Raw genomic sequence first — 13296 nt, 5'->3', positions numbered from 1 at the left:
TCTCTGTGGGGTACAGGACTGGTATGACTAGGGAGTGCTTGGAGCAGGAGTGAGACAATAGGTGAGGAAGAGGGAGGGGAGGAGAATCGGGAGAAAGGTCTGCCGTTTCCTGGCTTCAGAATTCAGCACCAGTTCAGGGGCAGCCCTGTGAACACTTTCAGCCTGAATGCTGGTGGAGCTCATCTTCAGTCATGATCTACCATGAGAGGAGTAATCAGAAATTAGAGCAAAAGTCCTTTCAGTTCCACTCTATTGACCAGGGTGGGGGAAGGGAAAAGTCAAATTTAAGCAAGGGGATGGAATTTTCTTTGAAATCTTTGTGCTCTGATGCTGCCTCTGGTGATTCAGGGCGCTGACCTGCAGCATCTCCAGCACAGCACAGAGGCAGGCGCAGGCCAGCGAGTGTTGTGCTTCTATGACAACAGCCCCGCACTCCGTGCAAGTATCATTTGATCTTATTTTCTGTGTTGTGCTTCTAACAAAGCTGCTCGAGCTGGCCACATTCTGTAATTGCTTTCTTAACTGACATCTGAAAGTCACATTCGTAGCCAGGTACACTTCTGATTAGAGCAATCTTGGGGAGTTAATAGAAGCAGCAGTGCTTCAGGTAAAAGATCAGCTTGGAGTGTGTGGATGGATTCTGTGAAAGCAGGGGTAGAAAGAAGATATTGATTCCTGTATGATTAGTGGAATACTTCTTTGTTAAAGGTCTGCCTCTGAATCTTTAAATGACTAGCCTTCAAGTGGTGAGGGCTTCTCACTTTTTTCAAGCCTCTGTGAGTGGAATGGAGAAGTAGAGATTTTTATTTTTTTTTTCTTTTTCACTTGAGTGCACGAGTGTTCTCAATGGCATTTGTGGAAATACACAATGTGTACGGGGAAGATAAATTACTGAAATGGACAACTCTCATTGTCTTCCATCTTGGTGATGGTACAAATCAACCTGATGCATAATCTTTACGGCTGAGATTTCTGAGATTAAGGAGGCAGTGAGTGCATTGGCTTGAGTGTGTGCATGGAAGTTAGTCAGATGTTGAATTCTTTGTTTTAGAAATTCCTGTTGTGAACACAACACATGGGTGGAAGAGCTGTTTTCTGGTACACCGATGAGAAGAAGATTTGTTCCCATGTTTTCTGGAGTGTTTCAAAGGACTGTGCAATCTGAGAGAATAGCAGCTGAAGTTCAGAAAAGAGTGTATCAAAATGTGTTGTATCCTACAGAGAAACACTTGTGGGAAGATTTTATTGCATTCAGTGCAGCTGTTCACTATTGAGCTACTGATAAATTGCTTCAGAAACCATTCTTGTTAATGCAGTCTGTGAACGAAATGTCTGCTGCACCAGCCCTTCTCTGTGTGAGAAAGTTGCATGTGTTTAATCAGAAATAAACCATCCTGCATATTGTATTGAAGTTTAAACTGGGTTGGGTTTGATTCGGTTCCCCTCTGTGGGGAATTTAAGTTAAATTATCATCCCTATTTAAATTGCCTTTGAACAGCATTTTGGTTTATAGCTGTTTAACTACAGTGAATTTTGAACTGTTTGTTTCGTTTTTTGGGGTTTTTTTCAGTAAATGAGTGAAGTCCTGTGTGCAGGTGAGACTTAGTAAGAAGGAAAGTATTTGGCCACATGGTGAGAGTAGACATTGGAGGGAGTTTTGTTCCCAAATGTGCCTATGAATCTGAGTTGAGGGGAAAATTATTTCCTTGGATGCTGGGGAAAGATGAGTCTTGGGTCTCCACCCAATGCTTTCTGATACTGTACACAAGTAGCACAGGTCCTGCTTTGAATGAGTAGCTGCTGCTCAGACCTGTGCTGTCATTGCCTCAGTTTGCCAACCCTGTGACTTGTTATAAGGAACCAAGACCTTTGGTTGTTTGATGTGGGGTAGAATTTGAAACAGCATGAGAGATTAAAAGTGTGGTGTAGCTAGTAAAAGGTAAAGTTTCCTTTCCCTCCTTTGTAGTAATTTGGTCTGTGTAGTTGTGTTCTGCTCTGTACAAACAGAGATGAAAAGTCAGGGCCTTGCCTTCTCCCATGAAGTGTCTGAGCTGCGTTCATTAAAGCAGCCAGGATTGCTCAATGAGTCCTGATATTTCAGATTCAGCTGTTGTTTTTTGGTTTCTGAATCCAGTTCAGAGTCACAGGGATCTCTGAGGCTGCATCTTCCCCCCTCCCCATTCCACTAAAATTCACAACTCTCACAACCACATAATAAAAGGGATAATTTATCCATTCCAAATGCTGCCTGCAGCCACACTGAGCCCTCATATTTTATGCAGGTGCTGTTCATTTTAATTGCAGCCTTGATAGTAGATGGGTGTTGGATAGAGTTAAAATTTCAGCTGAAATTCCTGGTGTTTCATCTTATCCTCTTGCCTTTTTTTTTTTCTTCTGTAAATGTTGAGAATAGAACTTTTCTAAGGCTAAAATGGTGGTGGTGCATGTGCTAGAAGTGCAGATTTTCCACAGAAGTCATAAAAGGAATTATTTAGGTTTATTTACCTTGCAGGCTGCTTGATGAATTGCACGGTTGGCTACACTGTCAAAGATTTTAGTTCTTGGTTGCAGTACTGCAGTTTATTGGAGCAACAGAAGTGGCACCCTGCCACAGGAGTAAAGAATGCTGTTTCCCCATAAGTATTTGAACAATCTGCAATAGCCATCTGTTATTCTGTTCAACACAAAGCAGTGCAACAGGTGTATTTCTTGGGGTTGGGAATCTTAGCTGTACAAGTGAATAATAGACATTTAAAGCCAGGATTTAAAAGAAGATTTCAAAGTGTGTTCCTCTTTATTCAGCAGATATAGTGGTTATGACATTAGAAAGTAGAGAGGTAACCTAAACATATGGTACACAGTTAAGGAAAACAAATGCTGAACTGCTCTTAAATCTGTTCTTTTTCCATGTTTGTCATTGTCTTAGATGGCTTCAGTAACAGATGCCAGATACAGGCAGAAAGATACTTCAGACCAAAATTTTGATTACATGTTCAAGCTCCTGATCATTGGCAACAGCAGCGTGGGTAAAACATCCTTCCTCTTCAGATACGCTGATGACACTTTCACACCGGCCTTCGTTAGCACAGTAGGGATTGACTTCAAAGTGAAAACAGTTTACAGAAATGACAAGCGGGTGAAGCTGCAGATTTGGGTAAGTGCCAGCGTGTTCAAAAATGCTTTATATTAATCCCAGCAAAGATATGATGGTAAAAAATAGCTTGTTTGGAAGTAGATTTTTGGATTGCTGTAGATTTTGGTTGTTCCTAAGTTCTGTGTGGCTGTATCTTCGTATTCCTGCAGTGAGCTGAGTTCTCTGTGTTGCTGGTCAGAGCCCTGGTACTGTCTTAAGCAGCAGCTCTATGATCTCAGAAGTCAGTGTCTATTAAACTGCAACAAACTCTACGCAGGTCTGGAGCTCTTTAGTAGCACTTATTCAGTGAGCAGAGTGCTCACTGAGTGAACTCTATACATAACTTCTACTATGGATTTATGTCCTCTGCATAAGATACTTGTACCTTCCTGCAACTCCTGTACCTGCTCAGCAGTGCCAAGCATTTCTACCCAAATCTGCCCCAGCTAAGATCTTGGTCTTGTAATTGATTTATATACACTTGATTTATAATTAATCTTTAATAATTATATTTAAATGTAAAATTATAGTAATCATGTGTGGGTTTTTTTTATTTATTGTGGTGATCTTGAATAGTCACAATAAATAGTGAGCATCTAAAATGAGGATTTTTTTTTGTCTTTTAACTACAACTCTATAATTCGTTTTATTTGTGAGTTGCTGGGTACAAGTTACAACAAATTACTTAATAAAAGATCCTTTTTGTGTTGTAAAATCCTGACACTGAAACTAACATAGATAACCTGGCATGAAGCTGTTTGATTTAATTTAGGGTTTCGGTAATAAAAAGGTTTGTACTTCAGGCCCAAGAAACAACTAAAGATGATTTTTGTCCAGTTGGTCTTTCTTAATTTTGGAACGTGGAATTTTCTAGTAAGTTGTGTAAAAGCAAGACAGAAAGCACCATAAAATATTTGGGTTTTTTTCAAAGATACCGAGATTAAAGTGAATTAAGCAATAATCTTAATTAAATCTCTTTGAAGGCTTTGGGGGAAAAAAGGCTTTAATAACCTTAAACTTCTTATGGAAAGAGATGTCAGGTGGATTCCTCAGAGGGTGCTATCTATAGGACCTGTAATGTTGGAGTTACCAACAACACTGTTGATTTAACATTTATTTTTAATAAAAGGTTCATTCAGTGTTTGACAGTTTCCACAGTAACTCGTGTTTTGTTCTTCTCTCTTTCTGTGCTCATTGCATGAGTCCCTTATGTGAGTTATGATTCAAGGACCTTAACAAAAACATCGTGTACCTCTATTAAAACCACAGTATTTGAACTTGTTTATCTCCTGCCCATCCTGAGATTATCTGTTTAATTTCAATGTGTTCTTCAGAGTACATGTAGTAATAGTGGGGTCCATTAATATACCAAAATTATGTGTTCCTAAGTGTAGGAAGGAAGAGTTTTCTTACCAACCCGTCTTCCAATTACTTTTTAAAAAACTACTTACAGCTGCTATTGAGTTTCTATGAGTGTGGGACTATGTGGCCCCAGTGAACACTTTGCTTTGACCTACAATTTTCCAGTTATGTTGACTTTCTAAATTATGCTCCTCGTGAGCTTGATGTTAAGCCAAGTTTAATGTGAAACCAAGTGAAGAAGAAGTACAAGTGCTTAATTTAACCACTTCAGATGTCTTAGAATTCATAGAGAAGCACTTCTGGGAACCTCTGATGCTCTCTGTCTGCAGAGCCGGGTCTTTCTGAGTTCGGGTGTGCTTGTGGAGCTCTCGAGTGTGCGCAGCTGTGGCAGACTCGAGGTGCTCAAGGGCTGTGCCAAATAACCTTGTTTTGTGCTCTGCAAATCTCAAGGTGAGGGGGAAGTTGCTGCTGCTGTGCTGTGATCCAGAGAGATCAGTGATCAGTGGGACTTTCTACACTGACTGTTGCCTGTGTTGAACAGAAGAGAGGATATTCAGGTGCAGTACTCCAGCTACAAACAATTCCTTGGGTTTTCTTAAAGCTGAGGAAAAATAAGTGCCAAACAGCTGCGTGTGAAGACTGACAGCTGTGTCAGTAAATGTCTTTCTGGCCTGTCTCGAGCTTTTGTATCTCCAGCAGAAATTGAGTAGCATTTTAAAGCCAGAGGTCCCACGTTTGTGTTTGCTGGATTTGAGGAAGTCTGTGTTTTGTGAATCAGGATTTGACAAGCTGTCAAATGTAATAATCAAAGAAGAGTGCTCCTCTGTTTAATTTTGATGTCATTGATGGGCCTCTTGCCTTGTTGACATTAACACCTCAATTGCCCAAATTGATATTTTAATAAGAGCCCTATCAGTTGTGGCAGTGACCAAGCAGGCTGGGAAATGGTCTGCTTTGAAAAGACTTGAAAGGAATATCTCTTCAGCTTGAGAGGAATGGCACGTAGCAAAGATATTCATGATGTTTTTAAGGTAGAATGACAGTGCTGCTGCTAGAGAACAAAACAGTAAAATGGTCCAGAGTGGGCTTACATGAAATAATGCTTTGTAGGCTTTTATTTTTTTCTTTCTTTCTTTAAACAACTCCAAGATGAGTTGACTGTTTTAATTTCAAATATTTTCTGACTTGTTTAGAACTGGTGGTGTTATATAAAGTAACCGTATGAGACAGGTAATTTTGTGGTGGATGAGATTTTATAATATTTTAAATATTGAATTTAAAAGATTATTTACATAAATATTATAATAATAACTATATAGTATATATTAATATACTATATAGATATTCTAATATCTACATAAATGTAATTCTTGGATTAGATTTTTTTTAATGCCACTGCCACCTGTAATAATATTTTCATATAAAGAATCTTCCTTATGATTGATTTATAAGGAGCCAAGGGGTGTGCATGTAGATTATTTCTTTCTTAAACGACAATTTTGTATTCTCAGAGTTGCTAATTACTGCTTACTGAAGGAAAACTATTATATTTTCGGCTAGGTATGGTTTTTATTATGAATAAACCTCAAAGGTAACATTATTATATTCTTAGCAAATGCAAACAGCTAATACTTAATGCAGAGTTCAGGTTGCCTAGCAGCTAGAGAGGACCACTCTGTCCAGATCCCAATGGAAGCAGGGTGAATGAATAAAAGTGATTTCAGTTTTAGGTGAGAGCAAGGTGAGATTTCTTCTTTTTTTTCCCCCTTCTTCTGTGCATTTGTATGTCTATTGGTGGTAACTAATAATGGTGGTAGAAATACCAGCAGAACTCTTGAGCAGCTCAGCACTGAGGTTAAATGCTGAGGGGCAAACTCTGGCCCTTTGTGCTGACCCAGGCTACATTAATTACATGAACTCTTTACATAGTAACATAAAATAACGGATGGAAAGTCATGGGCAGTGTTCAGCCCAGAACACTTGCACACCACACAATACATACTTTGTGTGAGGCATTTGATTACACTTTTGTACAGTCCCCTGCACAAGGGACTCTCAGTTTTGATGCACGTACTATACATAACTCATGATCATTTACGTGATTAATAATAAACAGAACTAAATACAGGGTTTGGCAGCTATGTTACAGTTGAAACTACTTTCAACCCCCCTTGTAAAAAGCAAATACAATTAAATTTAACTTCAGCTAAAAAGACTGTGATGTTCAGAGGCAGCATGTTTAGACTGCAGTATGATTTTTCTCTTAAGGTGCTACTTATCAGAATTACACTACTAGGATGAAGGTTTTTCGTTCCCATTAACAAAAATGTTTCCATGTCTTAACTGTTGAAACATGTTGGGGTGTGAGATTAGCTGTAGTGGATGTGTGGAACACGTGTTATAGCTCTCAGGCACAGCTGGGGAGAGGGTACAAAGCAACATCGCTCTGGTTTTTCTGGATCTTTAAGAACCGAAATATGACAACTGCTAATTATACTGAGTGGCAGTTACCATTGCAAAACAGAAAAGTGTAAACCAAAATAAACCCCATGCTGTGTAGCTGTCCAGAAGGCAAATATGGAGTGTTTTTAAAAGCTTTTTGTATCAGTTGTCTCGTGGATGACAGGATGTTACTGAGCAGCTCATCTCATAAGAAGGGATTCACAGAAGTAACACTGGTAACTAAGTCTTTTATTTTTTTCCCTCCATTTACAGGAGGTAAAATTAGAACACCATCATATTTGATTGTAAATTTTAATGTTAATTGCACACTTAACCAAAAGCTAATTATGCATTTCAGATGAGAGAATCATCTATTCCCCAGACATCCCATTCCCATCATAGTTTTGCTGAGTTCCTTGCAAGCACTGACTTTAAGCTTGAATGCTTGCACAAAACTTGTTTCTAAAAAAAGAGATAATAAGGTTCTGTAATTTAACGTATAGATGCAATAGCAGTGTTTGTCCCCAAGGATCTGACAGGCCTGATTCTGCTCAGTAAATTCACAGCTGTTGTAAAATCCTCTGATTTGCTGTTTAAACAAAGAACTAAAATGGAAAAATTCATGAGAGTGAAAAGAATAGGTTGATCCTTGTAAGAGAGTCAAGAATTACATTTTATTTGCAGCATTAAGGACTTACTGGGTCCCAGGAATGGGAATCATTGTGGTTGAGTGGACATAAAGCACTACTTCTGATGCTAAAAAATAATGCAGAATATTTGACTGGAGAAGAGATGCAATAACAGTGTCTATAATTCAATTCTGAGGTCTTGGTTACATCTCAAGTAATAATACTGCTGCTTTGAGAAGAACTTGGTGCTCATGCCACTCTGAATGGTCTTTAAGATTAGAGTTGCAGGAGTGATACAAGGGAGAAAAAGAAAAACTTAAAAAATAAACCCCTGAGTGGTTAGTTATCCCTCACACTATTGAATTTATTGAGCAGCCTAAGCTTGCTGAGCAAGGCATTGCTGTGTTTGCAGTTAAACAGTTGACATGGAGGGTTTATTTCTGTTTATAGTTAATCACCTCAATCCCATTGTTATCTCATTATAACTCTGCATTATAGTGAAGGCCAAATTCAACTTCACTCTAAGTTCTGTTACCACTGCAGTTATTCCTGCTGACAATACTGGATTTGCTCTCACTGCAAGGTGTAGTATCTTCTGTGCTCCATCTTTTCAGAGTTACTGCACATATGGAGCATTGGCCCTTGCTTTGTGCATTTCAGTAAAATAAAAAAGGTACAAATTGTGTTCAGAGGTCTCAGGTTGTATCCAGGAGCAGTGTGGAGTGTGTTTGTGTTATCTGATAAAGAGCTGTTGGTAGGTCAAAGGTTTGGACCTTTTCTAGAGAAAATGGACCAACGTTAACACTTTGTCCAGTAGAGGAGAAGCTGTATGTGGGAAATTTCAAGGGAAATTGCTCAGTTGTTGTAGTAAGGCAGTTAATATTTGAGAGGACAAACAGGTTGCTGTGCTCCTGATGTTTTGCATTTAGTGCTTTTTTTTTACCCGAAATTCAGAATAGATATTTTATAATCATTTTATATAGGTCTTAGGCTCATGTGCCTCAAAATATTTTCCTGTTGTCCTTGTCTTATCAGAATCACCCTCATTATTATTTTCTTTCACAATGTTATCTTCTGCATAATGACTAGGTATATTCTGTATTTAAATATGCTTGGTTACGCTGTGATCAGTTATGAGATAATACAGTGGGTGGAATTTATGAGCTCTCATAGTATTTGTCTCAAGTGAGCACTACTTAAACTATGTGACATTTGGTCAAAAAAGACTATGGGGCTTCACATTTATAACTTTCATGCATTGTGTTGTCTGCTGCAGTGTCATGTTTATGCAACACTCGAGTATGCTGAACAGCTGGTTTTAGAGCTAAAACCAGGAAACCAACCCCCCCCATTGTTTTCTGATGTGAGAGATTGTACCCTGTAGCACAACTGGACTACCTGGGAGTTTAGCAGTGGGTACTTTGTGATTTATTTTCTGTTGAGTAGCTATTCAGCATCATCCTGATTCATTAAACAGTGTGAACTAAGCTCCCAGATGCTGAGTGCTGACTTGCTGTATTTCTCTTGGCAAGGCTGTTTTCAGTTACATTGAGGGAAAGTCATGTGAGTATCCCCTGAAGCACATTTTGATTTGTTAGAAAGGGGAATGAGTGATGATCTTCCCAGCATGTGGCAAAGGGTAGCATTGGTTCCCTGTCTACAATCTAACACATCTGTAGTGTTTTATTTTTTCCTTTTAATAACCAGGTCCCCAGAATGGCCTTTTTTACCTGGTTATCATGTTTAAGTGGTGCTGAAGCTGCAGTGTAACCACAGTGTGCTCAGACACCCAGCTGACTGCTTTGTGTAGCCGTGTTGGAGGCATTGGACTCTGCAGACCAGTATGACAGAAGGAAACACTGGTGAGAAGTACCAGAAACAGGACAAAAAAGCAGTACATTTCGGCCCTGTGGAGAACTGGAAGGCCTATGGTTTGCTAGTCAGGTTCTCCCACCTGCAGAACAATGTAAAGTTTACAAGGAGACACTGATCTCAACCTAGATCTTGGTGAGCTGCTCTGGCTGCCCAGCAAATACTAATGAGAGTGACAAAGTAGGAAACATAAATCCTGTTAGGTGTTAGTTATATCTTTCAATAGCAGCTTAGCACCTTGAATTTTATGGTCAGGGCCACTGCAGCCCAAAAGTGTACCCTAGGCATCCTAATGTATCCCGTGTTTCTGTCACAGTTTGAGCTCTGCAGCATTGCTAAGATGTTCCTCCATCTAAATGGAGCTGCCAGTCCCAAGTGTGTTGCTCAGCTCACATGTGGCACCCTGTGCTTCTGTTGTGCACTTGCATCTTGTTTGAAAATTCCTCTGGTTTTGCCAATTTTGCTTTGCATTCATTTCTTTGCTAATCAGATATTCAGTGCTTTGCTACTAATTTATGTTAGAAACTGAAACAGGAGGTGGCAGGAGTGTTTGAAACTTTGGGGGGAGCAGGTGTAAGTGGAGCAGATAAACACACTGTGTTATGAGCTGCTGTGCTTCATTAACTGAAGTACCTTCACATGGTATAAGACTCAAGTGATTAAACTTGTTTATTACTCAAAGGAGGCTCAAAGATGGTATTTTCCCAGCCAGATTCTGGCTGGCTGGTCTCTCTGACAAACTGATTGAGACATCTGTACCAGTGCTAGAGGGGAAAGTCATGGGGGGAGAGGGGTGTGTGTAGATACATGTGTGCACATAGGCTGCTCATGCCTGTCGGGTCTGACTGCTGCTCTGCTTTTGTTGTAGCCAGAGCAGTACAACAGAACATACAGAGGATCTGTGCATAGGATGTTTATGAGGCAGAATACTCACCCTGCTTCTGGTTTTACTTTTGGATGTGCTTATTCAAAGATTCACCTGCTACCTCCTCTCCTTTGGTCCCTCTGTCAGTGAGAGTGCTGTGGCAGTTGTGAAGTTGCTGCATGTTCCAGTGCCATGGTAACTGCATCCCACTCCCCTGCCTGCCAGCAGGCATTGAGCCTTCCCAGTTGTGAGAGGAAGCAAGTGCTCCAAGTGCCAAATTGTGGTAGACTGGCATGAGTCAGCTTTGATAAGTCCATGGAAAGTCCTTTACCCAGGCCTGCAGGTCTCTTCTTTTTTTTTTTTTTGAGGGAAGAAAGAGAAATAACACCCATCAAATGTGTTTTTGATTATTTTTTTAAACTCTAAGATTGTCCTACATTATTGAAAGGCTAAAAAATGCATTCCCATTGAAGTTACCACCAAGTGCTAAATTGCTTCCTCACTGTGCATTTTAGCCTCATGCTGTACCCATTTCTGGAAGACTATGCCACTTTTCCTGTCCTTTTCTCTTGGCTCTGTGTTGTGCACCTTGGCTTGCTCTTGATGAGGTCAGAGAGCACCTTTGTAAGCACTCTTGCACTAACTGTAAGGATAGTTCTTGCTGAGTACTGTCATAACAGCATTGGAAATCACAGAGTTGTGCCTAAGAGTGAACAAGAAGAGCTGAGGAAAAGAGAGAAAGTCGGTTTACTTCTTTGCTTTTTGGAGAAGAAATATTCTGGCTATAATAAAGCATACAGGTGCATCATTTGATTACATGGAACAATAAGACTGGAACTTTACAGCCAGGCAAGGGTAATTAAGGAATGCCTTTTTGAAGTCTTTCGTGTTTAAGAGCGGAATGATGGACCTTAACTTTTATATTTTCTTACCCTCTCGTGGCCCTTGCTGGACCATATAACTACCAAAACTGTGAGTGCAGTGAAAACTGGCATGAAACTTGAGCAGAACCAAAGCAGTACCATGAAAAGAAAAAACCCCATGCCTTTATTGATTACATAATTACAGTGGAAAACAGCACCAAAGAAGCAGTGCTCACAAACACCGCCTTGCTAAGCAGCAGGGAGTGGCTCTGAGTGGCAAGCCCAGGAGGTCTGGGTTCTACAGGGATGGAATTGCTGTTATGGAACTGTTGGTCTGCATGAACACCACATGGATTCCAGCCTTTGTGGGAGATGGTTGGTGTCCGGGCTTAGTGCTGTCTGAGATGAAGAAGGTGGAATGCATTTGGCAAAGCTCTTCAGCCTGTTTTTATACACCCTTCCTCACCAAACCCCCTTCCTGGGTTGTTTTCCTGAGTGTGAGACACACTGTGAAGCACAGAAGAGAACTGAATGGGTTGGCCGATTATAGGAACTCCAAATGAACATTATTTCTATTCTGATGCTCATTCCAAGTGTTGTGCTATAATTATGCAACAGCTGCAACTCCATACCTCTTTAGGGCTTCTTATCCTAGTAAAATGGATTTCCTCCTCTGTAAGAATGCCCTTCAACTTGAAAACAGCATGCAGGAAGGGTCACAATGCAAAGATATTTAGTAAGGTAAATTTGTCACAACTGCTTGGTCTCCCTTGAGGCTTTGGGGTTGGAAGTGTAAAATTAATAGTTTCCTTTCACTTTTGCTGGTTAATGATTTTAGGGAAAAGCAAACTCTTCCAAGGGAAGAATCTGCATAAAGTTCTGCCTCTGTGATGTACTTGCAACTGTTCTGGAGTTGCACATGCCCCACTTCATAGTCGCCTGTTCAAAGCTGTGGCCATCGATCTCAAATCTTGGACATGTTTGAAATTACTTCAGGTTTTCTGCTAAATTTCTGACGTAAACATGCATAGGAGTTACTTAGAATTCTATCAAGACGCTGCAAGAAATCTAAAGGGAACAAATTCAGCAGAAATCACCCACACCATTGTCATGGCAAAACTGTGATTTGAATAGTCTTTCACCTAAATCTGGAAATGGCCTTGGTCTTCAGGATATTTACTGTTTTAATGTGAAATTTCACCCGAATTGGTGGTACTTGCAGAATCTGGCTGTGAGTTAGACACAACATCACCTTTGCATCACTGTGGTGTTGGCTCAGTCATTTGTCAGTTCTCCCATCTGCAGCACATGCTGTGGGAATCCTCTCCTCTCCACACAGCCAGGAGAGTGGAAAGTGCAGTAGCTCCAGTTGCGTGTCAAAACCTGGTGTTGCTAAGTGATGGCAGGGTAGCCACCTGCCTTGCCATTTACAGAACCCAAGTGCTCAAACAGAAGGAAATGAACAGCTTTATTTTCCACTAACTGCATGCAAGGTGTTTATTCACTCTGGTGCTGGAAGTATCAAACCTGCACATCCCTTTTACTCCAGCTGGAATCTCCAGAGTTTTAAAGTTCCTGGAATGGCAGCTGTTTATCCTCTCTGAAAATGCATCCTCTAAGTGTGTAATATTGTATTACCCTACAACTGGGAGAGACAGTGCAGTCAGTTTGATGATTCAAAAACCACAGATTGAAAAACAAACAAACAAACAAAAACCCACTCAAAAAACCCAATGCAAAACCAAACTGCTTTTTATCACCTAATACAAAGACAGAGAAGAGGTAGTATTTGTTTTGTTGGTTACATCAGAATCCATGCAATGTGGTCCTCTTCTTTTTCCTTTTTCTTTTTTTTGTTAACTATAGTCTACATGGCCAAGAAGCATTGTAGCATTGATTTCTTTTCTTAATGTATTTTTTTGTTCAGGAAATAGAGAATAAACCCAGGCTATCATATTTGCTAACTACTCTGGGAGTGTTTTCAGGAAATAGGAGAAGTACAATATTTTTCACTTCTTATATACTTCTTTTATGGATATAAAAAAAAAATTAATAAAGATTTAATTGCCCTCATGCCACAGGTGAGTCATGTGTGTTCTGTTAAAATCTGTCTGCTCAATAAGGTGCTTG

The 13296-nt window shown here is 40.0% G+C and overlaps 1 protein-coding gene across 3 annotated transcripts in view; it reads left to right on the top strand.

Annotated features, from left to right (window-relative positions):
* RAB3B (RAB3B, member RAS oncogene family) overlaps positions 1-13296 on the top strand; it is a 51894-nt gene that overhangs the window by 8134 nt on the left and 30464 nt on the right. For 2 of the 3 annotated variants that reach the window (XM_027649228.1, XM_027649227.1), the window contains one exon: positions 2927-3154. In XM_027649228.1, coding sequence (XP_027505029.1) covers positions 2927-3154 — 228 coding nt within the window. Of the gene's footprint in view, positions 1-464; positions 553-2926; positions 3155-13296 lie in introns of those variants that run through there. The other variant, XM_027649229.1, reaches the window with a different exon arrangement.

Source organism: Corapipo altera, unplaced genomic scaffold, assembly GCF_003945725.1.
Source record: "Corapipo altera isolate COAL_440 unplaced genomic scaffold, ASM394572v1 112, whole genome shotgun sequence".
NCBI classification, from domain to species: domain Eukaryota; kingdom Metazoa; phylum Chordata; class Aves; order Passeriformes; family Pipridae; genus Corapipo; species Corapipo altera.
Note: the sequence above shows the minus strand (reverse complement) of the source record. Positions and strands in the feature narration are given on the sequence as shown.